The 27755-nt window shown below is 40.6% G+C and overlaps 2 protein-coding genes and 1 long non-coding RNA gene across 4 annotated transcripts in view; 1 reads left to right on the forward strand and 2 right to left on the reverse strand.

Annotated features, from left to right (window-relative positions):
• The window catches only part of col23a1a (collagen type XXIII alpha 1 chain a), a 227613-nt gene extending 216532 nt beyond the window's left edge, over positions 1-11081 (forward strand). The window contains exons 31-32 of the mRNA XM_052149329.1: positions 7405-7443; positions 9430-11081. Of these exons, the coding sequence (XP_052005289.1) occupies positions 7405-7443; positions 9430-9480 (90 nt within the window). The 3' untranslated portion in view covers positions 9481-11081. The remainder of the gene's footprint in view (positions 1-7404; positions 7444-9429) is intronic.
• A 6376-nt stretch (positions 11082-17457) lies between these two features.
• On the reverse strand, positions 17458-18469 carry LOC127659483 (uncharacterized). The gene is made up of 3 exons (XR_007972540.1): positions 18275-18469; positions 17834-17908; positions 17458-17629 (listed from the first exon to the last, which is right to left on the reverse strand). It is a non-coding gene; the product is annotated as an uncharacterized LOC127659483 (long non-coding RNA).
• A 3539-nt stretch (positions 18470-22008) lies between these two features.
• LOC127659462 (disintegrin and metalloproteinase domain-containing protein 19-like) overlaps positions 22009-27755 on the reverse strand; it is a 40609-nt gene continuing 34862 nt past the window's right edge. Inside the window, exons 18-23 of one of the 2 annotated variants that reach the window (XM_052149302.1) lie at positions 27372-27480; positions 27137-27272; positions 26385-26472; positions 24532-24756; positions 24234-24328; positions 22009-23384 (exon numbers count right to left, since the gene is read on the reverse strand). In XM_052149302.1, the coding sequence (XP_052005262.1) occupies positions 23354-23384; positions 24234-24328; positions 24532-24756; positions 26385-26472; positions 27137-27272; positions 27372-27480 (684 nt within the window). In that variant the 3' untranslated portion in view covers positions 22009-23353. Of the gene's footprint in view, positions 23385-24233; positions 24329-24531; positions 24760-26384; positions 26473-27136; positions 27273-27371; positions 27481-27755 lie in introns of both variants that reach the window. The other variant, XM_052149301.1, reaches the window with a different exon arrangement.

The following is a 27755-nucleotide window of genomic DNA, read 5'->3' on the forward strand; positions in this document are numbered from 1 at the left end:
GTAAATTACCTAAGGAATTAATAAACACCTGGATCAATTATTTACTAAATCCAAAAAATCGGGCAAAGAAATGTGATGTAGAGGCTTGCTTCAGAATCCGTCATATTGAAAAATGAAGATCTTTGTTTTCTTTATTTTTCTGTTTGGATGGAAACTGATGCAGATACAATTTAATTACTAATTTGTTTTTATAACTAAACAGTTTAATTGCTATGTACATGACTGTTCGTATACAAATTCTGAATTAAATTCGAGTACGTGTGTTCGGTGTGCAACATTGATGCTTTCCCATGTAGTTGTGCCCCTGTACTCTGTGTGATTAGCAAAGCAGACAACCGAAGAACACTTAAGCTGTGTTTGTGTTTTAGGTTGATGTATAATTATGGTTAGTAGTAATTTAAATTATTAAAAACTCAGCCTGATTTCATGATAACAACTTGACGGTGGCAATATTTTTGCTAAATTATTTTACGTGGTTCATTACACGTGTCGCGGCAATACCGAGGTGAAATGTCCTCTGAGTGTTGCGCTAAAAGCACGTTCCCTATCGAGAGGTCTCTCCTATTGCGTAAGTAGATTACGCTATGGGAAAACTCCGTTTCTCGAGAAATATTGAAGTCTTTATGTAAAACGCATTGCAGCTGCACAGCAGACAGCAATGAGCGAGGCAGCTCGGTCATTGGCTGTGCTGCGGCAACTGCTCGAACCAATGACGGGGCGACTCTGAACGAGCGACCAATGGGCGCGCGCCTCGCGTTCGCGCGCTCAGAGCCCGCCGAAATTAGCATAGCCAGGCTATATAATGGGCACCCCGTCATACGAGTTCCTTTAGATTTAATCTCCTTGTCTTCGCTGGATCCTCCGGATTGGGATTGTTGGAGTCTTTCGCCTCGCCGTTGACAAGCCTACAGCAGGACTGCTAAGAGGACACCGGCGCCTTCAGCCGCCTTCGAAGCCTTCTGCTATGCCATCCGGTGCGCATCACTATATCCTTTTTACTAAGCTACTTTGCAAGTGTTCGCCTTTGCGACACTTTTTGTATTTAGTAAAAGAGCAAATTCGAGGCATTGTTCCAAATGCCTTCGACCTGCGCTTCGTGCAGAGGCCTTCTTCCTGACAGGGACCGTCACATTATCTGCACTCGCTGCCTGGGATCTGACCACGCAGAAGCTGCTTTCACTCGAGGCGGATGCCCCGAATGTGACTCCCTGGGCCTCAACGAGCCGCGCGCTCGCTTCGCCGCGAACGAGCCTGCTACCTCCGTGCTGCCGCCCCCTCTGTTCGAGCCGCGCAAGAAAAAGCGCCGCTCACGGAGGCCGCCAGAGCACGCAGACTTCAGTGACGTCACGCCGGGTCAGTCCCCGCGTGCTTCACCACCACCCGAGATCTTCCCATCGCCAGTCCAATTCACGCAGACGGACCAGCACCCCTCCAACAGAGCGGTGGGTCTCATCTCGTTCGGCGCGCCAGGGGACGACGGTGAAAAGGATGACAGCCTTTCCAATTGGCGCTGCATCCGATGACTGGCCGGGCTCGGCCTTCGACCCCGCGCCGTCGACATTAGCGGACATGAGCACGGGCACCAGCACGGTAAGAGAGTTCGCTGAACGCTTCACTGCAGCCAGCAAAACGTGTAAAACATTACCCAGTCCCCTTACAGGCGGCTGGAAATGTCTGTACAGCAGTCAATGGGCCAGTCACAGAACTCGCTCACCTGCAATCAAATGCCGTTTTAACGGCAACACACAGAAATCACAAGAGTCATTTTCTGCCTGTGTCACTAAGGAGTCACGTGTCCACACTAAAGTGCGCACTCCCACATATCAATACTGTCCAAACAGTGCCGAATACTTTCCCAGCTCGAGCTGGACGCCCCATAAATGTAGATCGTGTGCCTATTGTCATGTATGCACCACTACACACAAGCACTGTTCCCACAGTTATAAACACTTCCCCAGTAAAAGCGGGAAATACTATAAATGTAGCACGCGTGCCTGCTGTCCTGCACGCACCCCTACACAAAAACACTGTATGCATGGCCAAAAACCCCGCCGCTAGCGGGAGGCTTTATGAAAGTGGCGCGCGTGCCTACCACAGTAGATGCACCCCCACCCATAAGCGCTGCCCATACAGTTCCAAACAGATCTCTGGCTCACGAGCCAAGAAACTCACCCCTACACACGCACCCCTACACAAAAACACTGTATGCATGGCCAAAAACCCCGCCGCTAGCGGGAAGCTTTATGGAAGTGGCGCGCGTGCCTATTACAATGTATGCACCCCCACCCGTAAACACTGTCGTTTCAAACATTTCTCTGGCTCTTGCTGCGAGCATTACGGAGATAGCGCGCGTGCCTGTAATCTCACACGCACCCCTGCACTCAACAAAGCTGCTCAGCATGCGCCCGCGCCTCTGAGAGCTGTAAGCTCAGTGTTAGCACATTTTCTGCCTGTGTCACTAAGGGGTCACGTGTCCACACTAAAGTGCGCACTCCCACAGTTACAAACACTGTATGCATGACCAAAAACACCCCGCCATGGCGGGAGGCTTTATGTAAGTGGCGGCGTGCCTACTACAGTATATGCACCCCCACCCATAAGCGCTGCCCATACAGTTTCAAACAATTCTCTGGCTCATGTCGCGAGCATCACAGATGTGACGCGCGAGCCAAGAAACTCCCCGCTAAGAGCGGGAAGCTTTATGAAAGTGGCGCGCGTGCCTATTACAATGTATGCACCCCCACCTGTAAACGCTGTCTATACAGTTTCAAACATTTCTCCGGCTGCGAGCATTACGGAGATAGCCCGCGTGCCTGTAATCTCACACGCACCCTTGCACTCGGCACTCAACACAGCTGCTCAGCGCGCGCCCGCGCCTCTGAGAGCTGTAAGCTCAGTGTTAGCACAAGGCAAGTTGCCGGTGGGGCCCATACGTCACTGCGACACGCCCCCAGCCAACATTCAGCCCATATCTATGCGAGCAAAAGCCTGGGAAGAAATCCCCGACATGCCAAAATGGGTTTTTGAACATAATAAAACACGGTTACTCACTTCAATTCGCTCGCAGACCACCCCGCTTTTCAGCGGTGGTCGAGTCGAAAGTGAGGAAAGATGTGTCACATGTTCTACGCACTGAGGTGCTCAAACTGATAGAGAAGGGCGCTATAGAAACTGTTCCTCCCTCTATGAGCGAGGCGGGTTTTTACAGCCGCTATTTTCTCGTCCCGAAAAAGGACGGTGGCCTCCGCCCCATCCTAGATCTCAGACATCTGAACAAAGCTTTAATGATTCACTCGTTCAGAATGTTAACAACCAAACATATCCTCGTGCAAGTTCGCCCCGGGGATTGGTTTCTATCAGTGGATTTGAAAGACACTTACTTTCACATTCCGATAGCGCCTCATCACAGGCCTTTTCTGAGATTCAGCTTTGAGGGACAGTCATACCAGTACACAGTACTACCATTCGACCTATCATTGGCCCCCGTACATTCACGAAATGTATGGACGCGGCACTTTCCCCTGAGACAGCGGGGAGTGCGAATACTGAATTACCTCGACGATTGGCTAATCATAGCACAATCAGAGGGTCAGTTAACGACGCACAGATCTTGGATTATCAGCCATCTAGAATGCCTGGGTCTGAGAATCAATTTTGCAAAGAGCGTGCTATCCCCCAGCCAGAATATCTCTTTTATGGGAATAGTGCTAGACTCAGTGCAGATGACAGCGCGCCTCTCATCAGAGCGCGCGCTCTCTATTCGAAGCCTTGCAACATCATTCAGAACGGGCGCACACACCCCCGTCAAACGATTTCAATGAATGCTCGGTCTCATGGCCTCGGCATCAGCGGTACTCCAGCTAGGATTGTTGCACATGCGTCCTCTCCAGCGCTGGCTCAAGAGCCGTGTCCCCACTCACGCGTGACACTCGGGCCACTTTTTGATCAGAGCGAATCACGGCTGTATAAAAGCCCTGAGGCCCTGGAAAGCCGTCAACTGGTATCAAACCGGCGTGAGTCTGGGTGTAAATACGCGGAGAAAAATGATCACGACAGATGCCTCCAAAATAGGATGGGGGGCCCTTTATGTGGGCAGGCCTGTATCCGGCTTTTGGTCAAACCCGGAAAAGCGCCTACATATAAACTGTCTGGAAATGAAAGCGGTCGCCTTGGCTCTCAGAGCCCTGCTTCCGTACCTGAAAAACGAATACGTCCTGGTCCGAACGGACAACATGACGGTAGTTTCGTATATAAATCGCCAGGGTGGACTCAGGTCGAGCTCCCTGCACTCTATGGCCAGGGAGCTCATCTTATGGTCACAACACCACCTGCGCTCGCTGAGAGCAGCGCATGTGCCAGGCGCCCTGAACCAGGGAGCAGACATGCTGTCCAGAGACAAGGTTCTCCCAGGAGAATGGTCTCTCCACCCCCTGACGGTTCAGTGGTTATGGCAAAACTTTGGCGAGGCAGAGGTAGACCTCTTCGCCTCCAGGGAAAACGCGCAATGCCCCCTTTTCTTCTCAAAGAGCATGGACGCGTTCGCCCAAGTCTGGCCGAGCCGCCCCTTGTATGCTTTTCCCCCGATCACGATGCTACCTCAGGTCATCAGTCGGATCAGGGAAGTGAGATGTGCAGTGCTCCTGGTAGCCCCACTCTGGAACAACCAAACGTGGTTTCCAGAACTGATGCAGATGATGCAATCTGCCCCATGGCCGATTCCGTTGAGGCTAGACCTCCTCAGGCAGGCCAACGGGATGATTCTTCATCCCCGATCTGTGGGCCCTCCATGCATGGCCCCTCAACGGGTTCCCGAGAACCTCCCCAGTGGAGTTTTTGAGAACCATCACTGAGGCGCGAGCACCCTCTACGAGGCGCTTATATGCCCAAAAGTGGAAAGTGTTCAGTGACTGGTGTGATACCAAGAGCTTGAACCCCAAATCGTGCGAGATACCAAGTGTACTCGCCTTTTTGCAAGAGCTGCTGGAGGCGGGCCGCACACCCTCCACGCTCAAAGTCTATGTGGCTGCCATAGCGGTGTCACACAATCCTGATAAAGGACGTTCATTAGGGAAAAACGACCTAATCATTCGTTTCCTAAGAGGCGCTAGGAGGATGAACCCTCCTCGCCCCCCCTCGGTGCCGATCTGGGACCTGGCCACGGTCCTGGACGCACTCAAGAGTGCCCCGTTCGAACCTCTCTGAACCGTGCACCTTAAACAGCTCTCGCTCAAAACTGCGCTCTTGCTGGCGCTCGCCTCAGTCAAGAGACTGGGCGACCTGCACACGCTGTCATCAAGCGCTGCTTGCCTGGAATTTGGACTTAACGACTGCAGAGTTGTCCTTAGGCCAAAGCACGGGTATATTCCTAAAGTGCTGTCCACACCCTTCAGAGCACAGGTGATATCTCTGGCAGCGCTATCGTCCCCAGCAGACGAAGGCGACGCTAATTTACGGTCAGGCGCTCAGAGTATATTTGGAACATTCTGCCCTGTTCAGACAGACAGAACAATTATTTGTATGCTTTGGCGGCCGCACTAAAGGTCTCGCAGTCTCAAAGCAAAGAATATCGTGCTGGATAGTGGATGCTATAGCGCTAGCTTATGAAGCCAAGGGCCTTCAATGCCCCTTAGGCATCAGAGCTCACTCTACAAGGAGCATGGCCTCCTCGTGGGCTTGGTCGAGTGGGATACCCATTGAAGATATTTGTGCGGCGGCGGGCTGGGCCTCGCCTTCGACATTTATCAGGTTTTATAACCTACAGGTCCCCTCATTGCATTCCAACATTCTATCAGCCTGACTGTAGAATGGACTGGAGTATGTATATGCTGAGCATTATCTCCTCCCTTATAAGGTCCGTCTCTGACCGACTTAGAGGATTTTTTATGCATATCAGTACATAGAAAGATGCATTCCAACATTCTATCAGCCTGACTGTAGAATGGACTGGAGAATGTATATGCTGAGCATTATATCCTCCCTTATAAGGTCCGTCTCTGACTGACTTAGAGGATTTTTTATGCATATCAGTACATAGAAAAAGAAAAAAAAATGCATTCCAACATTCTATCAGCCTGACTGTAGAATGGACTGGAGTATGTATATGCTGAGCATTATCTCCTCCCTTACAAGGTCCGTCTTTGACTGACTTAAAGGATTTTTTATGCATATCAGTACATAGAAAACTCAGTACATAAGATATGTGCTTGTGTTTGCACTATGAGCGCCCCACCATGGACCACCTTGGAAGGGCGCTCTATACTATCCCATTATGTACCTCGCCGTTGGCCGGCTCGTGGAATAATCACTTTGCTTTAAGGCTCAGGCATCTGCCTCTGGCTTTATAGAGCGAAGTCAGCACGCACGGCGTTTTACATGGTGTTCCCATAGCGTAAGCTACTTACGCAATAGGAGAAACCTCTCGATAGGGAACGACTCGGTTACTAACGTAACCTCGGTTCCCTGAGAGGAGGGAACGAGTATTGCATAAGCTGCCGTGCTTGTGCTTGGTCAGTTCGCTTCAGTCGATTGAACCTAAAGGAACTCGTATGACGGGGTGCCCATTATATAGCCTGGCTATGCTAATTTCGGCGGGCTCTGAGCGCACGAACGCGAGGCGCGCGCCCATTGGTCGCGCGTTCAGAGTCGCCCCGTCATTGGTTCGAGCAGTTGCCGCAGCACAGCCAGTGACCGAGCTGCCTCGCTCATTGCTGTCTGCTGTGCAGCTGCAATGCGTTTTACATAAAGACTTCAATATTTCTCGAGAAACTGAGTTTTCCCATAGCGTAAGCTACTTACGCAATACTCGTTCCCTCCTCACAGGGAACCGAGGTTACGTTAGTAACCGAGTCGTTACATATTCTCCTTAACAGAAGTGGTTTTTAAGGTTAAAGCTCTGTCTTATAAATGAACAAAACTGACCTCTCTACCCTAAACCTTAAACCTAACCGATATTGTCATTAAACTAAATGTCAGATGAAAACTGTAGCAGATTTTACTGTAGTAAAAATGTTTGCTGTTTTACTTGCGATTTGTGTAAGGGAATAAAAGTCGTTGTTGTAGCGCTTCTAGTGTTCATTTTGCCAGGAAACTGTCACGAGACATACAACGAGCCACGTAAATATATTTTTGCAAAAATGTAGGTATAGTAGGCCTAATGTGATTTTATGAAACCAGTTTGTTAAAAATGCATGCACAATGGCCTGGACTCAAAGAATGTTTAGTATTTTGTGTGCAGTTTATGCTCTTAGAGATAATCTGTTTATTGTAAATTACTATATGTATAATGTTTATTTTAGCACTTAAAAAAAATTCATGAAGTTTATAATAACTTACACAATAACTTCCAGTACATTGAAAATGGATTCCTGGCTCTTACATCATTCTTTTTTTATTTGTATTTTAAAGGGTCCAGATGGGCTTCCAATACCAGGCTGCTGGCACAAGGTCAGTTAAAAATGACTTTTATTGGTAGTACATAAATACTCAATAACTGTGTCTGTAAAGTTCATGTGTGCAATTTTAACATTAACTGTTCATCTGAAGCAACTGACTACAAATCTGCATCACTATACGGGAACTTTTAAAGTTCATTTGAAGCTGATTTTAAGTTTTAGTGAGTGCATTTACATGCAGAATATGTTGATAAATACCAAAAAACAATTTATTTTAAAAATCGGACTATCTAAATAATCAGATTATTCTTTGCTTTTGACATCAAACCATAAACCAAAAAGTTGTTTAAATGCAACACAACGGTAATGTGCAGAAATCTAGACATACACCGATGAGTCAAAACATTATGATAACCCACAGGTGAAGCAAATAACATTGATCTTCTCCTAACAAGGCCACATGTCAAGTTCTGGGTAGATTAGATGGCAAGCATCTATCAGTTCTTGTAGTCAACATGTTGAATGCAGGAGAAATGGGCAGGATTACAGATCTGAGCGACTTTGACAAGGGCCAAATTGTTATGGTCAGAAAACTGGGTCACAGCATCTCTGAAACGGCAAGGCTTGTGGGGTGCTCCCAGTCAGCAGTGGTGAATACCTACCGACAGTGTTCAGAGGAGGGACAAACCACAAATCAGCGACAGGGTGTTGGATGCATCGTTGCGTGAGGGCAACGAAGGTTATCCCATCTGGTCAGAGTGCCCGCAGACTGGTCATGAGTGCCATGATGACCCATGTCCACCGTCAAAAGCACCTACAATGGGCATGTGAGTTTCAGAACTGGATCTTGGAGCAGTGGAAGAAGGTCGCCTGTTCCGATGAGTCCCATTTTCTTTTACATCACGGGGAAGGCCGTGTACGTGTGCAATGTTTGCCTGAGGAAGTGATGGCACCAGGATGCACTGTGGGATGTGATGCTCTGGGCAATGTTCTGCTGATAATATCTGGATCCGGCCGGTCATGTGGATATCAATTTGACACATGCCACCTACCTAAACATCGTTGCAGACCAGGTACACCCCTTCGTGGCAATGGTATTCCCTGATAGCAGTGGCCTCTTTGAGCAGGATAATGCACCCTGCGACATTGCACACATTGTTCAGGAATGGTTTGAGGAACATGATGAAGGGTTCATGGTGTTTCCCTGGCCTCCAAATTCCCCAGATCTCAATCCGATTGAGCATCAGTGGGATGTGCTATACCAACTAGTCAGATCCATGGCAGCTCAACCTCGCAACTTACAGGACTTGAAGGATCTATTTTGGCTCATCAGTGTATGCCGCTCGTTTTTTACATAAACTGTTTATGAACATACCCCGATAAAGGAAAATTGTTTAAGGCATAGACATGAGATTTTAAATGATTGATTATTCTCTCCTTTAGACATCAAAACGTACACAGACATGCGCACAACACTTGCACACATTGGAGAATGTGACCTTACCCCAATAAAGAAAACCATTTCCAGCATAATCTGTGGAAGAATGTGCATGTAAACAAGCTTAGTTATTAAGATGTTGGATTGTTTGGCTTTGCTATTCTCTAATGTTGGTTGTTGTTGTTGTTGTTCTTTTGCAGTGATGTGTAACCTGAGGCATGTCATCTGTACATATTGATGTGATATATGTGGCAATTTCATACAGCTTTCTCTTTTTAAATATTTTTACATTTTATAAAGCCGAAAGACTTCGATGAAGATTCATCAGTGTTATTTTTTCATAAACATTTTATTTCTGAAATTTTGGACCAAATAGTGGATGCTGCATTTTTGGTATCTACTTGGGTTAACCAATCCAAATAAGATCTTTTTTTTTAATCAAACAATTCACGGAGCCAAAGATGACAGTATTCTTCACTATAAGCTAAGCTGCCTGTAGAGTGCTCATAGACTTTTGCATGGGCATGCTGGACTGACCCACTCAACTGCTGCCGTTACACTGGTGGGAGTTTTGCATCAAATCCTTGTTTGTTTTTAAAGGAACAAGGGAGGCTTCAGAAGCTCAAGAGGAAGCGTCTCTCCCAGCCTTGATGTTCTCCAAGAACCCGAGGAGTTTAATTGACTTTACGGTCCCTCAAAAGACAGCATCTCAAAAATATTGATTCATATTGACTGTCCTCAATGTGCATGTTGTATGAGGGTGCAAACAGCCCTCAGTTTGGTCAATATTTTTACATGGAGGAACATGATTGAGACGAGCTCTTGGAGAGGATGTGAGGTCAGGGATTGGCCTCATGGATGCATTTGCTCAGCAACAGCAACATGGGAAGCTATGGCATGGAATAATACAGAACCGATCATTATTTTGGGATTACTATTGAACAGTAATTTACGATGATTTATTTCTGTTACTGTTAAATGCTTGGTTTATTTCTTATTGTTTAGCCGATTAATATATGCAAAAATACATAGCAAGCATCAGGAAATGTCACCCAAAGACCAACTGTCAGAAGCATTCATACGTTATTGCAAAATAATATACTCATTGACAGTAAAAGGATATACTGCATTTCTTTTAAAACAATGCAGCATAATAGTGAGCAAGAAAAGTGTGTTATATTGTATCTGTTTATTTTTTATTTCTTTAAAACTACTGCATCTACATTTTGTTAGTGCACGTCTGTTGTGATACTTTGTATGAGATATATGCTAACTGTGACTACCTGCCGTTACAATCCTTTACACATATTCCATAGTTTTGTTCATAGTAATTTATGGTATGTACTGATTGCTTTTTAAAGATGGCGAAAACTGACGATTTTTTGTGAACAGTATTTTAGATTTCAGAAAGTATTACAGTCCTTTCTTTTATAGCATGATAGCAAAGAAAGCAATTTTGTTGGTTTTATATTTACTTTGCTTGGCTTTCAAAGATTCAACACAAAGAAACAACATCCCAAATCTACACCCTAGAGGGTTCCCATGGTCAAACATATCTGGAAATATCAGGGAATGTTATACATTAAATGATGTTAAATGACAGTTGGCTCTTTACAATGAATCGGTCACACTAAACACAAAGAGGTCTGTAAGATTAATTTGTTAATAGATTGGATTTAAAAAAAATCATAATTTAATCCTCCAGTAATAAAAAAAACTACTGGTAAAAGGCATTGAAACTCAGTGGTTAAAAAGTGTGGGAACCCTGTACATAAGAATTTTTTATATACATATTTATTAGTAATTATCAAATAACCAGTGATCAACGCATGCAAAGTTCTTCTATACATATTGCAACACAGATAATGGATTTGGATTTCTATGAGCATTATTTGACAGACAAGCTTTGTCTTTGATTTACTAAGTGATTTATGTAAGTGTAAAAAGCATCTTGATTGACCAACAACATGATTGAGGCATTTTAGAAACAAAAAAGAATGGGATGAAATTTCCAGAACATTTTACTCTATAACTTTTGTTTGACTTTCTTTACAGTGTTTAAATGCAAAGAATGATGTATTATGAAGATATTGAAAGAGTTTGCTACTGAATCATTATTTGTATTTAATTGTTGATATGGGTTAAAAAAAAAAAACGAAATACTTAGCTACTGCCTGACAGCCATAACATGCATTCATATGCTTATTAAAATATGTTTTATAAAACAGAAATTAAAGTTTGTTACAATTTAACCTGTTTGAACTAGTCTTTCGTCAGAAGAGCCTGTCAATGAACTGGAGAATGTAAGGTTTCCCATCACCATTGTAGCTTTGAGCAAGGCATGAGGCAAGCCCCGACCCCACATTGGTGTTGGAAAGTGTTATTTATGTCATATTTCCAGTAATGAGCTACTTTTTCCAGCAAGTTATGTGACACATGACAAAACACTACATTGCTTTTTGTCCAACTGTATTGCGCACGCAGCAGCCGAGCAAACTGAGACATTATTATGAAGAAAAACATAAGTAAATTGGTTTGTGTAACTGAACCGGTTAAAATAAACAATTCACCTACTCAGCGTTGGAAAGTCCAAATCATTTTAGTGAATGGGTTTAGGACAGTTCGTATAAATGAAGCAGTTCAATTCAGCGATTCACTTCAGCCCCAGAGTAAAAGTCATTCAGTCTTCTTTTTGAAGCATTTATATATACATTTGTCTTAAAATCTGGTTTGACCTTCATCTAAGTTACAATAATGAACAAACACAATCTGTTTTAACTAATAACACCCAAATTATTGTATTGATTTTGTGCATATTGAATACTTCATTCAAAATGCACAGTGTAGTTTGGAAAAAGTATATGAACCCCTAGGCTAATGATGTCAACAAAAGTTAATAACAGTAAGGAGGTGTGGGTTAGAGCCCACACCTGGGGTTGACTTATAAAAAGCACTCAAATATTTTGAGTTTGCTATTCACAAGAAGCATCTGTTGATGTGGATCATGCCTCACAAAAAAGAGATCACAGAAGACATACGATCAATTGTTGCTTTGCATAATGCTAGACAGGTTACAAAGTTATCTCAAAGAGCTTAGATATTCATCCGTCCACAGTTAGACAAATTGTCTATAAATGGAGATGATATAGTACTGTGGCTACTCTCCCTACAAGTGGCTCAAAGGGCACACTGCAGAATGCTCAGTGAGGCAAAAAAGAACCCTAGAGTGACAGTTAAAGACTTGAACAGAGATGTCAACCAGTTCCAATGATCCTTCATGAGTCTACTATATGGAACACTGTGGCAGGGCGGAGGGTGGGGCTGGGTCGTGATCCTACACACCCGGTCCCGTTTTAGGCTAATCAAGCCTTCGATAAGGATAAAGGTCGACTGCAGAGGATCGTGCGGGAGAGAGAGATCGTTTACGGACATGTCCGTCATGTGTGTGTTTGTGTCTTCTGTTTAGTTTGAAATTAAACTATTATTTATATTGAAAAGCCGGTTCTCGCCTCCTCTTTCCATTGACTGCTTTACAAACACATTAAACAGGTATGGTGTCTATGGCAGGACACCAAGAAGGAAGCAGCTGCTTTCCAGCAAAAACAATGCTGAGCACCTGACGTTTGCCAAAGACCACCATAATACTCCACAACACTACTGGGAAAATGTTTTGCAGACTCATTAAACTAAGGTTGAATTGTTTGGGAAGAACACACAGCACTATGTATGGCACAAAAAGGACACTGCAGACCAACATTAAAACATCATCCCAATAGTTGGAGCATCATGATTTGGGGCTGATTTGCTGCTTCATGGTCTGTAATGCTTGCAACTGAAAAATGAATTCCCAAGTTTATCAAGATATCCTACAGGATAATGTCAGGGTGGTTGTGCACCAGCTGAAATTCAGCAGAAGTTGAGTGATGAAGCAGGACAATGAAACATTGAAGTAAATCCACTACACTATTGCTTCATAAAAAGAAAATCCACCTTTTGGAATGGCCCAGTCAGAGCCCAGACCTTAACCCATTATAGATGCTGTGGAATGACCTCGAGAGAGCCGTTCACACCAGACATCCTAAGAATATGGATAAGGAATAGTGGTCCATAATTCCTTCTGAACGTTGTTTGATGGTTGTTTGGTTGTTTCTGCAGCTACCGGAAATGCTTGGTTGAGGTTATAGATGCCAAAGGAATATAAAACAGTTATTAAAACCAAGGGCACTCTGAATATTTACTGGGATGTGTTCAATAAAAACATGAAAGATTATACTTGTTTGTTGTAAGCTTAAGCACATTGTGTTTGTCTACACTTGTGACTTTAAGATCACGAGATCACATTTTATGACCAATTAATGTAGAAAACCAGCTAATTCCAAAGGGATCACATAATTTTTCTTGCCACTGTAATTTGAGTATTAATTAATAAGGTTTTTATCAGTATATTTATGATTCAGTAGTATAAAAAGTGTTTTATTAGTTGTATTTAGTATACATTTATGTTCAATTTACACACAAAATAAAACATTTTAGCCTATTTTTTAGACATTCCATTTAGTAATTATTACCAAATTAAATAAAACTTAAAATATTTAGTTTACATTTAATTTTGTTAAAAATTATTCAATTATATTTGAAATAAAGGTTTAAATGTGTAAATCTTTGAAAATGTTATTTTTATTGTGTAATATGAATTCGTGTTTAATTTAAAATTGCCACCTTAATTGAGATTTTTAATTGAGTCGTTTTTGTTTCAGATACATTTGAAAGAATTTATAGTTTTTAATAGAATTATAGAATGTTATAATTATTATAATATAGTTATGTTAATAATATAGTAATTATAATATACAGGGCATGAGCCAAAACATTATGACCATTTGCCTAATACACCATTGGTCCTTCGCTTGCCGCCAAAACAGCGTGTACCTGCCAAGTCATGGACTCTGCAAGACCCCTGAAGGTGTCCTGTGATATTTGACACCAAGTCATTAACAGCAGATCCATCAAGTCCTGTAAGTTGTGAGGTGGAGCTGCCATGAGTCTGGCTTGTTGGTCCAGCACATCCCACAGATGCTCAATCGGATTGAGATCTGGGAAATTTGGAGGCCAGGGCAACACCTTGAACTCTTCATCATGTTCCTCAAACATTCCCAAACAATGTGTGCAGTGTGGCAGTGCAAATCATCCTGTTGAAAGAGGCCACTGCCATCAGGGAATACATTTGCTATGAAGGGGTGTACCTGGTCTGCAACGATGTTTAGGTAGGTGGCACGCGTCAAATTGATGTCCACATGAATGGCTGGACCCAGGTATTTCCAGCAGAACATTGCCAAGAGCATCACACTCCCTAAACCGGCTTGTCGTCTTCCCACAGTGCATCCTGGTGCCATCACTACCCCAGGTAAGCGGCCACACATTGACCAGGGTCATCAAAGGCACCCTGAGCGGTCTGCGGCTACGCAGCCCAATACACAGCAGGGAGTGATGCACTGTTGTGACACATTCCTATTGTAACAATCACTAACACTTTCTGTGACTTGTGCCACAGTAGATTTTCTGTCGGTTTGGACCAGACGTATCGATGAGCCTTGGGCACCAACACCTGGTCGCCAGTTTGTGGTTTGTCACTCCTCTGACCACTGTCAGTAGGTACTCAACACTGCTGACCAGGAGAACCCCACAAGCCTTGCCGTTTCAGAGATGCTCTGATCCAGTCATTTGGCCATAACAATTTGACCCTTGTCGAAGTCACTCAGGTCTCCTGTAAGTGGTCATAATGTTTTGGCTCATCAGTGTACAACACAGTCATTGACATATATACTATACATAAGGGTAATTGTTGGCTTCTTTGGGTGCTGCATTCATAGTGATACAGTATACTGTAGTCGCTAGGTGAACAGGCGTTTTGTGTCAATATCCATTATGCATTTTAGCACAACTGGAAGGTTTAATTGACCAATCAGCATCCAGAACAAGAACTACCTATTTTGTAAAAGCTAAATGAAAATATTTGAAGCAAGACTTGTCATATACAACAAGCTATTATTGTATGCCATTGTCATCATGCATTTTTGCAAGATAATATTGGTTATTTTAAATGCCAAGGTAAATAAGTAATGCTTTATTATCCCGAAAATGCTCTAGCTTCATTTCATGTCTTTAAAAGAAATATAAAAACAAAAATAAAAGTGACATCTTTCTTTGATAAACAAAACAAACAAAGTCATTCATTGTGCTTTACAACAAAGTTTATTAGAAATCAAATATTCAGTTTGAGCAATATATGGTAGCAATCCAACACATCAAATGTGTTTGAGTTTGATGCAAAAGCCACTTCGGTTTTGCAATTACTTATTGGATAACGATTGCGATTGAAGCACTACAAAAAAGAAACTACAATGGGTCAAGTCAAACAGGAATTGAAATATCTTAAAGGCAAAGCATTTTCAACCAGAAATGTACAAAAAGCAACAACAAAAATGAGTCACGCTTCAGCATATGCACCTAGTTTAAAACATGGCTTTTGTGTGTAACAAAGGAAAACAAAAAGCATTGAAAAAGACTTGTGTGGTGAAGTGTGAAAGCCAGTGATATGAATGAGGTGCTTTCAGCATGCCAATGCAAACAATGCTGTAGCTTATTGCAAACGGACCACACACAGAACATAAAAACCACATCAATCACAAGCCATCTCTAATACAAAGGACAAATAAATTAGAAAAAATGACATGACTGTTTATATATATATATATATATATATATATATATATATATAAACAGTTGTTACAAAAACGGCACTTAAGCATGTTTCAACTCTGCATACAGATGGATACCTGACTATGTTTAGTCAAAAATGACTGTAAGGTTGCATGTTCCACTGTGGCATTAAACAGCTTTAAGAATTGCATTGTGAACACAAACAGCATAATATAGTACACAATGTTTTAACATTTGAAATATGTGCTTATTAACTACCAAAACGTGCTGTCGTCACTGAAGGAATCCACAAGTCTAATGGTAAATAATGCTTGAACATACACTAATTTAAAAAAAAAAATTTTTTTTTAAAATGGTCCGAACAATTTATATCAGAGGACGCACTCATGAATGCTATAATTCACACCTGTACTAAATAATAATAATAAAATTAAACCCAGAGGCTTACTGGTAATCATATATATTTTGAGTTGCTTTTTACCTCTGTAAATTTAAACTACATTAATTAAAAGCAAAGAAACAGCAATGGTGAAACATTCGTTAAACAAAAAAAGTGATATCTAATACTTGGGGAACAATTCAATTAAAAAGTAAATAAAATAGCTATCAAGGGTGTTTGGCACTAACGTTAAAGATAGTATGTATAGTATGATAGTATGTTTTCATCTAATTTAAAGGGAAAATCTAAGAATGAGGAGAATGGGTAAGTGTGTGTTTTATGAGTGAGTGTGTGTGTGTGTGGTTACAAGGGACCAAACAGGTTTAAATTACAAAAGACATTTATGTGTCAATTTGTGCTGTAATGTGTGTTTGTAGAATACAATAGACGAGGAAGCTTAAGAGAGTTCAAGACTTGTGGGGTCAGAAGCCAGAGGGAGTGAGAATGTTCATATCTCGATGTCTCAGTCTGTGACAGGATGATTTCTTGCCCTCTTCACCACTCATCTCCATCTTGGCAGATTTAAAGTCGGCGGGATCTTCAACCATTAGGTTTACTTGAGTCTTAATGGCATCCATGGTATTAGACTTCTGAACCCCAAAGTACGATTGCAGCGTGAATCCCCCTGAAGTCATGAAAAGAAGAATGTTAAACCTGACCCTATTCACTTTTTAAACAAGGCATCCTTGTAAATGGATGCAAGCGTCCTGCAAAATCAGGGAAATACGTATAAGATAGAAAGCCTGTGTGCTTCAAATGTATTTCAGTTTAGCGGTGCTCAACAACTGATTATAGCAATAATTTAGTCTGAAACTAAAATGAAAATTCCCTTCAGCTTCAGATAGTTCAAACGAAGACATCGGAAACTCAATATTTTTACTCATTATCTTTTTTTTACTTCATGAAACTTCATGCCCCCTTTTTATTTATTGATTCACATTTTTTATATATGGTCCCACTTTATATTAGGTGTCTTTATCTACTATGTACTAACATTAAAATACATACAATATAATATACTTATTGTCTTGTAAAATTCTTACAAGATTAACCTTAGCTCCTACCAAGCTTGAGATATGGGTAGGTTTATGGTTAGGGTTTAGATTAGAGTTAGGTTTAGGATTATTGGTTAAGGTTAACAGTGTAACTACAGATGTAATTCATTGCAGGTACTTTTAATATAAGTACAATACAACAACAACAACATGTCCATTATAATTAAGTTCTATGAAATGCTTAAGTACATAGTAGTTAAAGACACCTAATATAAAGTGGGTCCAAACATATTGAAGATTAATATGCAAGATTAAACAAGATAAAAACCTGAGCACCTTTCTTTAAAACAAATACATAAATAAATCTGTATTAGTGCATTGGTAATATCCTGCAATATTACTTTTTCTTATCATATTTCATCACTACTGTATGACAGAGAGCTTCAAAGCCAGAAATACATAACAGGTTCTTGCCAGGTGTGTTGGTATCTGATCCTGGGTCAGTGGGGGATTTCTGCACAACGGGGCGCACCCCGAAGAGGCTCCACCTTTCACCTCCCCGTCCACCCCCTTCATTACCGCCCATTGAAATGTTTGAGATGACACTGCTGATCTTAAACTGGGAGTATCAGGGGTGAACCAGCTCCTGTTTGAAAGAGGGATTCAAATGATCAGGACATTAATTCGTCGATGCTTTATATTCTTATGTTTGACTTATTCCACAGGGTTCACGGTGCACAGATATAAATCAAGAATCCACAAATGAAACCAAAACTACACAAGAAAGAAAAAACGTAGTTTGCTACCAAAACATGACCACGAAAAGTGGCTATGAACCTCTTGTTTTCACCTGTGTCGAAGTGATGAACTGTGCTTCGGCTGAACGCTTGTCCTCTCTGAAGTCCTCGCTTAGCATCTTCAACTACTAACAAAAGAGAACAAACAACTGTAATTACTACCCAAGTGTTTCACAAATGTGCAGGACTTTATATAAGGAGGTAATGTAACAGAACAATAGCCAATACTCGTAAATAAGTGCCTGTCCTGCTTAAATAATAACACAACAGCAGCGCCGCTTAAAAACAAGACCAATTCACGCGCAATTAGTGTTTACATGCGCAACCGCAGATCGTAATACAATAATGCCATTTAGTAACGTTAATTTGACAATTTTCGCTATTATAGTGACCTATGTGGTCATATACTGGATTAAATCCAGGTCTTTAAACGGCTCGAGTTAGAAGCTTCTTAGTGCTAGAAAACAGGCCCTTGTTTACGACACAAAACTCACCTTTTCCGCTCTATAGCTCGTTTATTGTCCGATCCAGCGGGGTCTTCCATTTGCTCCATGATCTTAAATTAAATATTCGTTAGTGATATTCCAATGAAGAGGGAAAACACCGAAAATTCGTCGTTAAACGGAAGTTTTCACGCAAGCTTGGAGGCGTCGAAGGCAAGAACAACACGTTCATCCAAAATGACGGACCGGAAGTTCGTGTTTCAAAATAAAAGTGCACTGCTGCTGTTGACTTACGGCCAAACAAGCAAAACACACAAGATATATTTTGCATTTATCTTGAGTGCCCCTCTATTTGTAATTAAGTATGTTTAGTGTGAGAGTAATAGACAAATAATATAATTTGAGATGCTAAATTTTGACTAATTTGTGAGGCATCTAGGTAAGTAATACAAGGGTCATTCCTGGAATCGGACATAGTAAGGTCCCCTTTTTAAAGTGGTGGTTCAGTAAAATGAAGTGTTAAAAGCTTTTTAACAAGATGTTGATATGTCCATTATAATGAATTAAAATAATTTCTGCATTAATATATCTTGATCATAACAGAATGTCTTTTTTGTATCTTATACCAATTGTAGGCTACCTTATATCCGTGTCCCTGAGGCGCTTCACCGAAACTACCTGGAAATTAATTCTTAAAATGTGCTCACTGTCTGAAGGTTTTGTCATTAATGTGAACATTTATTTGTGCATGTTTTTTTATTTTATATATATATATATATATATATATATATATATATATATATGTATATATACATGCCATAACCTCCGTTCCCTCTCGCCCTCTCGCCTTTCCACTGATATCTCTGCCTCTCTTCCCACAATAAATGTATTTTCCATGCTTGATGTAAACACTGCCCCAGACACACTTAGCTCTACTTTAACAACCTGTCTAGACAACATCTGTCCTCTCTCCTCTAGACCAGCACGTACTACACCACCCAGCCCCTGAATGTCTGACGTCCTTCGTGAACATCGGACTGATCTCAGGGCAGCTGAGAGGAGATGGCGGAAATCTAAAGATCCAGCCGATCTTGGTAAATATCAGCTTCTGCTTGCAACTTTTTCAGATAACGTTAAAGCTGCAAAAACTTCATATTACCAGACCAAGATCAACAGCACCACAGACACTCGTGGCTTGTTTAGAACATTCAACACACTTCTCTGTCCTCCCCCTCCACCACCTGACACATCACTGACAGCAGATATCTTCGCAACATGTTTTACTAATAAGGTTACAGCCATCAGCAATACATTCACAGCACCACACCCTGTCAAACACTCACCTCCTGTATGCAACTCTTCTTTCTCTCGTTCTCTCCTTTAACTGACACTGAGGTCTCTAAACTCCTCCTCTCAACCACTCCACCACCTGATCCCTTGACCCCATTCCATCACACCTTCACCAGGCCATCTCTCCGTCCATCCTACCTGCACTTACACACATAATTAACACATCTCTACTTACAGGCACTTTTCACACTACATTTAAGCAGGCTTGAATAACCCCACTGCTGAAAAAACCTGCACTTAACCCCACACAGATAGAACACTACAGACCAGTCTCTCTCATCCCATTCATGGCAAAAACACTTGAAAGGGCAGTTTTCAATCAGATCTCCGCCTATCTCTCACAGAACAAGCTGCTGGATGACAATCAGTCGGGCTACAAAAGTGGACACTCCACTGAGACTGCCCTGCTGTCTGTCATCGAGTCGCTGAGACAGGCGGAAGCTGAATCCAGATCATCCGTTCTGATTCTGCTGGACCTTTCTGCTGCCTTTGACACAGTCAACCATCAAATCCTACTCTCCACCCTCTCTAAACTGGGCATCACCGGAACTGTGCTTGGCTGGTTCAACTCCTATCTCTCAGAAAGGTCCTTTGAGGTAGCCTGGAGAGGTGAGGTATCCAAGCCACATCAGTTACTTACTGGGGTACCTCAGGGATCAGTGCTTGGGCCACTTCTCTTCTCCATATACACAACGTCATTAGGACCCATCATCCAGTCACATGGTTTCTCTTACCACTGCTATGCTGATGACACGCAACTCTACTTGTCTTTCCAGCGCAACGACACCACAGTGACCGCTCGAATCGCTGCTGAGTTGCAGGTGGAACACCACCTGCAACTTAACCCAGCCAAGACCGAACTCCTTGTCTTTCCAGCTAACCCTGCTGTTGAACACAACATCACCGTGCAGCTGGGTCCAACTACAGTTTCGCCTTCCAAAACGGTCAGAACTCTAGGGGTAACCATTGATGATGAGCTAAATTTCACAGACCACATTTCAAAAACTGCAAGATCTTGTAGATTTACACTCTACAATATCAGGAAGATAAGACCCTTCCTCTCTGTACATGCCACACAACTGCTTGTTCAGTCCCTTGTCATAACTAGACTGGACTACTGTAACGCTCCCATTGCAGGCCTTCCTGCATGTGCTATTAGACCTCTGCAAATGATCCAGAATGCAGCAGCACGTCTGGTCTTTAATGAACCTAAGAGAGCACATGTTACACCGCTCTTTGTCTCTCTCCACTGGCTGCCGGTTCATGCACATACTAAATTCAAGGCCCTGATGCTAGCATACAAATCATTCACTGGGTCTGCTCCAGCATACCTAAAAACATTTATGCAGAGCTACGTTCCCACCAGAAGCCTGCGGTCGGCTAAGGAACGTCGCCTTGTTGTACCAAAACAAAGAGGCACCAAAACACTTTCCAGGACTTTCAGTTTCATCATACCACGTTGGTGGAATGACCTTCCCAGCTCAATCTGTGAAGCTGACTCACTCTCACTCACTATCTTCAAAAAACATTAAAAAAAAACTTAACCAGTCACAAAAAAATAAAAATAATATTATTTTCAATTCTTGTTGCACTTAAATCTGTTTGTATACTATTCTGATGATAGTGAATCTTTGTAGTATGGCACGTTTCGTACCACTGTCACCTTAAGATGATTCGCTGATGTTCTTCCTCTTTTGTAAGTCGCTTTGGATAAAAGCGTCTGCCAAATGAATAAATGTAAATGTAAATGCTGAACACAGATGAAGATTTTCAGAAGAATATTTCAGCTCTGTAGGTCCTTACAATGCAAGTGTATGGCGGTCAGAGCTTTAAAGGTCCAAAAAGCATATAAAATCAGCATAAAAGTAATCCATATGACTCCAGAGGTTTAATCCATGTCTTCAGATATGATATGTGTGGGTGAGAGACAGATCAATATTTCAGATCTATTTTACTATAAATCTCCTCTTTCACATTCTTCTTCTTTGGTTTTTGACAATTCACATTCTTGTGCATATTGCCACCAACTTTATTGATCTGTTTCTCACCCACATGTATCATATCACTTCTAAAGATATGGGTTTAATCACTGGAGTCTTATGGATGGATTACTTTTATGCTGACTTTGTGCTTTTTGGAGCTTCAAATGTTTTAGTGTAGAATCTGTTTCAAACCAATTCCATTTTGTCCGTGACAGAGTTCAGAACAAAAGTTGTCCAAATCAGAAAAAAAATAATAATAATAAAAGGGCTTTAAACCCGGAGTTGGGAAAATATTATTTGTTTAAGGTTTTAATATGTTTAATATGTGCCTAATTTAGTTAAGTATTCAGAAAATGTATTAAAGTTTGTTTTCCAGGTTTAAATATGACCAAATCCCAAGAATGACAACAAATACTAATTTATTTATTGAATTTTTTTATTTAAACTTTCCGTGCAATTTGGTGTGATATCATTTACACAAAAAAAACAAATAGTAAATGATATCATACTTTAACATCTTAGGTAAGACATTTAACTTGTTAATCAAACTATAATTCAATTTACACTCCAACAACAATAATAAAAATGCACAGCATCAAGAATAACTGATGGAAATTTATTTCTGATGTGACATGGAAGGCACTGCATTAACGCCCATTTTGCATAGGACAACATTTTTAATTCTCATAATAACAGAAACTGAAATTAAGCCAGAATAAAAACTGTGGTGACATTGTTTCCAGCTTCCGATGCAGTCTATAATACCAGGCAAACTTTACATCCACTATACACAATGTATACTCAAACAGCAATACAATGAATCATTTTAGTTAAGGCGTCATCATTGATTCGCAAATCTTAACATTATGAATTATGTACATCATAAAAAGTCAGAAATCCAGTACGTTGGTCATATAGTCTCCCAAAACATTAAGCATGATGAGAGAATATTACTATTCATCCAGAGCAAACAAGATAGAAATTTCAACTCTATCCCAAAGACTAAAAACAAAATTTGTTTACATGTTATTTAAACCTAAAATACATTCCCTGCTTTAATGCCCTTATTTAAAAAGAACATTTAATCAATTGTTATTAAAACACATTGTTTTAAAAAATTCAATTAAAAAACAAAGCACCAGAAGTAAACTCTTCCATCCCATAATGTCCAGCATCATTGCAAACATCTTTTAAATCAGATTGATTTGACCTGTTACTCATAATTCAACATAAAAACAGCGCTGTACAGTTTATCTGAGTTTCTAAACTATTATTGCTAAGCAAACAATCTTCTTACCTTTTTGAATTCTTGATTCTTTTTTTTTCCTTTCTTTTTTCAGAGCGGTTTCCTGAGCACAGATGCACCATAGCACTAAACTATATTTCCTGTCAGTTAGTTCATGACTAGACCAATCTGACATTTCCAGTTTACTCAATTCATACAGTATAATACACTTCCATACAATAAAAACCTCTACATTTCATCTTCTTAATGCAAGTATTGTTTCAGATGACCCATGCTCTTATTGGATTATTATGCCATACTTCATATTTTTGATTGATCTTTTCTCTGCGGTCTCTATAATGTAATAGACATAAAATAACAAATGGAGCATATGGCACATGAATAGTGGAACTGTACAACCTGAAAAAAAGGAAGTAACATGGTATCCATAATTCTGTTATCAAGTCAATAAGGCGAGCATCACTTTGCGTGAGGCAGTTGAATTGGTCTCTCTTCAGGACATCTTCAAGGTGCAGAGCTGATGTGAATCATTCGGATGAGCTTCACTCAGAATCAGCTCTTTCCAGAAAATTCACTTTGGAACCTATGACACAATTATGGACATCAAAATACCAAATAATTATTATTACTAATCACTTTACAACTAATAGTAATTTTACCTAATAATTTTCTAATTTGTGCATATATTTTCCTTTTGTAGTGGTGTGTGGCTATATCCTGAATAGCATACTAGCATACAACTTTCATATCTCTGCAGTATGTAGTGCATGTGATGTGCAGTATACAAATTGTCTTGTATGATGGAACCAAAAATACATTGTTTGCACCAACTTAGACAGTAATGGAAGATAACCATATTTATTTCTGACATGACAACTGGGCATCACTCGCTGAACTATACAGTCATGCCCCTCTTTCTAAAACACCACAAATACCATTTAAACCAACACAAAGCACATTCCCACGCTTGTCAAATACAACAATAGCACCCACAACTGACAAATTATAAATCAGAATATGACATTAAGCCTCAAAAATTCACTGCAAGGACAACACTTATGATTGACAGGCAGGAAGCGCCTCAGGTGCCATCTGATTGGCTACAGAACAAATATGTCCGTGGACACTTTTTACAGAGATTATAATGGTCACAGTGATCGGTGTGATATCTTTCAGGGAGTATGATTATATATTTCATACCTTTCCATGAAAAAAGTCGCCTACAGCACCTTTAATGCTTTTTTAACATTGTAAGCTTCACATTTCTGCATTTTAACCCTCCAAAAAATGGCCCCATTCATTTCCATTGTAAGTGACTCACTGTAACCACGATTTGTGCTTTTTTTGGAGGAACAAGTTGAAAGATTTTTTTGTGGTAATCAACATTATACCACAAATGCTGTAAATTGTCAAACCTGTCTCTGTGTATTACCTGAAATGTTGGTAGTGTCCAGAAGGGGGCATTAGATTGAATTTCCCTTTGTGCAACATGGCTGCTGACACTGGCAAGCCATTCTTAGGCACCATCTAGATGGGACACAGCAATGAATGTGTAGTCATAGTCAGTAAACTGTTTATTATGCAAACAGAGTGCTTAAATGTTATGGTGGAGGATGATTACATTTGCTCGTGTGCAAACTTAACTCTATGATTGATCAGTTCTGCAAATGTTGTCTTTGCATTTGCTCAGGACAAAAGAACAACATTAACCACAAGTGCAAAACACTCACCTCTGCAGCCTGGGAGGGTTTGATCATGGGACTGGGTGGAAGGGGTCTGTTAGGGGGGAGTGGTCTTGTTTTGGGGGGAGCTGATGGAGATGGTTTGGAAGTCTCTGAATACTGTAAACTTTGATTTTGCGCAGCATAGGCTGGGATTGGAGGCAACACCACAGTGGGTCGGACAATACAATTTCTGGATCGAGGTGGACCTGTAGGACTCGCCTGAGGACTGCGCTGCTGTGGAGATAACAAAAACATTGCATTTACAATTAATCCATTATTTTAATGGTCAAAAAGTTGTTAAATTGATATTGCTTTGATTTTTAGATATTGATTTACCCATTTGTTTTTCATAAATATAGCAAAAATACAAGTATTGTTAAGTACTGATCATATTGCACCTAAAATGTGAGTTACACAATATAAACTTCCTGCTAGGGCTATCAATCGATTCAAAATGTAATGGAATTAATTACATGATATGCCGTAAATCAAATTACTCGGTGGAAAAAAAGTTGCTTTATAAGTCAATATTTTGCCTATATATATCGGTAGGGCTGGGTGATATATGGCAAAAAATATGATCACAATATTTATTTTCATATTGTTCGATATTCATCACAATATATATTTCAAACCATTAATGTAAAGGAAATGCATTCCATATGTTTGTTAGACCTAAAAAATGAATTAAGCATTACTTATTTATTTACAAGTAAACTCCACAGGGTAAGCTACCCTTAAATTTGAAGCTTAAATTCAATCCTACATAAGGCGTGTGACCTCTTTTATGCTAAAAATGAGCATACCGTTTAATACCGTTTAGCTAAATACAAATAAACAGCAATTGTGTTGATGTCGGTGTTGCTGTTGTGTTCAGTCGATAGCTGTATTGCATTGACAGTGCTGTCTTGTTCAGTACACAATGATATCATATTAGCTGGATTAGCTAGTTGCTAGCTACAAGCTACCTAGCCTCATATGACAGTGGGCTATGTAGCCACTAGCTAGCTAATACTTCCTAGTCGGCTTCTTTAATGACTGTGATTCAGTTTGTTAGTTGTGTGTATGCACCTTATCTGATCATTTATGTAGGCTAAATAATAAAATGTACTAAAGTTTATGATCGATACGTTTTTACTAAATAATATAAATATTGTTTCATCATGTGTGTCAAATGGACACTTTTGGAGCATCTCAATAGTTTTTAGCATCAGTCATGTTTTTAGGCTGCTGGTTCAAGTTAATAGTTGAAATGATGAAAATTGCATCTTGAGATCCCTGCATTCTGTTGTGCTTCATCCTGCTGTTAAGAAAGCGTCCTGTGTGAGCAGCTCTCATTTTGTGGCTGCACTGCTTGTGAGGTTTGTTGAGATGTGCTGACTGCCCCATGCTGACTCAGCTCCTAGTTACATAGTTACTTCAAGCTTAAATTGCTGCTAGTAAAATACAGATTTTTATTACTTAATTTAAGTACGGGTCAGGAGGCAAGATTAATTTAGTAATTTTGTAACTAGTTTTTTATCAAATTAAATCGCACTATATTAACACGTTAAATCGGCAGCCCTACTTTTTGCTTATAGAACTGTTGTATAAAAGTGATATCACAACTCACTGGGCTGTTGTACTGAATATCAGCACATAAGATGTGATTACCTGTGTTACCTTATCAGTTGAAACACAGCAGTGCCAATATTCAGTACAACAGCACTCTTTGTGTGTTTCGCTACAGAGAGAATAAATGTGCATTTCTGGGATGGTGAAATGTGGGTAATTTTCAAGATGACAATAATGCATGAAACAGTGCTTTTGGATGGACATACAGTACTGCGGGCACATGCTGACAACAAACAACTTCACACCTGTTCATCAGCGTGAGGTTTCTTTGGTTGGAACACTGGGTTGACGTGACCTGTGCTGTGACTTTTACACTCAAGGGAGTCTGGAATACTAACAAGAAAATAACACAATTGCTGACATCAGAACTGCCAAGAAAGATACAAATAGATATTGTGGTTCTGTGGTTCTCAAGTGGTGGGTTGCGTCCTAAAATAGGTTTTGGGTTTGTACTGATAGGGTAGGTCACAGACAGCAGATTAAAGAAACAATACTTGGAAATTTGGCAAATGTTAAAATGCAAGTGCATAATCATGCATGGCAGTATATAAATAGACTTTTTAACTTTAAAAGGGAAGAAAAAATGCTTCACATACATGTTGACATCACATGCCTTCCAATCAAATTCTACAGTGTTATTTTAACAGTAATAGGCAGATGCCGTCATGGACATGTTGCATGGCATGTCCACATCCTCAAAAACCATGAACAAAATTTGAAAGAGGAAAAAAAAAAACATGAAACTGTAGCGACTGTAATTTACACTCATGTAGTTCACAAAACTTATTGTCAGCCCTATGCAGTTCATGGTAATATTAATACATTTCACATTTGATTTTAGGGACATTTATGTGTACTTTTATACAGTATGCAATTGAATTACTGTATCGGGTCACCTTTTGATGCCCAATTTAAAATCTGGGTCCTGAAGGAAAACCAGTTGAGAACCACTGGTTTCATATTTACACTTAAAACAGTTGAGAATTTTCTTGATTACTTGTTGCATATTTGAGTAGCAGGAAGGGCGGAGCCTTTGAGGGGGCAGGTCTTCTTTTTGCAGACATAGCAGCAGACAGCCAGAACAGCCAATAGAAAAAACACTAAGAGTAGAATCAGGACAAGATAAAGATAGCCTGCAAGAAATAAGAACAAAAAACTAACATTAGCATAAGTGCAAATGTTAAGCAGTACTTCAATTACATGTTGTAGCATTTGTGTTTAAGTTGACTCACTGTGTGCGATCACAGGCCCGCTGTCTACACTGCCTCCTGTACCTGTACTTTTACAAAAGGGCGGTGCCCAGCCTGAGTTACAATGGCAGTTGTGGTTGTTATTGCAAAGCTGCAGGGAAAGAGATGACAAAAAACAAACTTTAGTACCATTGCTAAGGTTTTGCCGGCTGAACTCTTCCTTTAAGTCAGGGGTCTGTTCTATGTTAATTATTGTTAAATTCTAAACACATTTTGTGAAAAACAATTAAAATATGCATTTCACAAATATACTATATGAAGTTAACTTCAACCAAAGCCAAAGTTAAGAAGATAATGTTCACTCCCATTTATAAAAGGGGTTGTTTACTTAAAAACAGGGGTGTAAAGTAACGAATTACAAATATG

Source organism: Xyrauchen texanus, chromosome 19, assembly GCF_025860055.1.
Source record: "Xyrauchen texanus isolate HMW12.3.18 chromosome 19, RBS_HiC_50CHRs, whole genome shotgun sequence".
Taxonomy (NCBI): Eukaryota; Metazoa; Chordata; class Actinopteri; order Cypriniformes; family Catostomidae; genus Xyrauchen; species Xyrauchen texanus.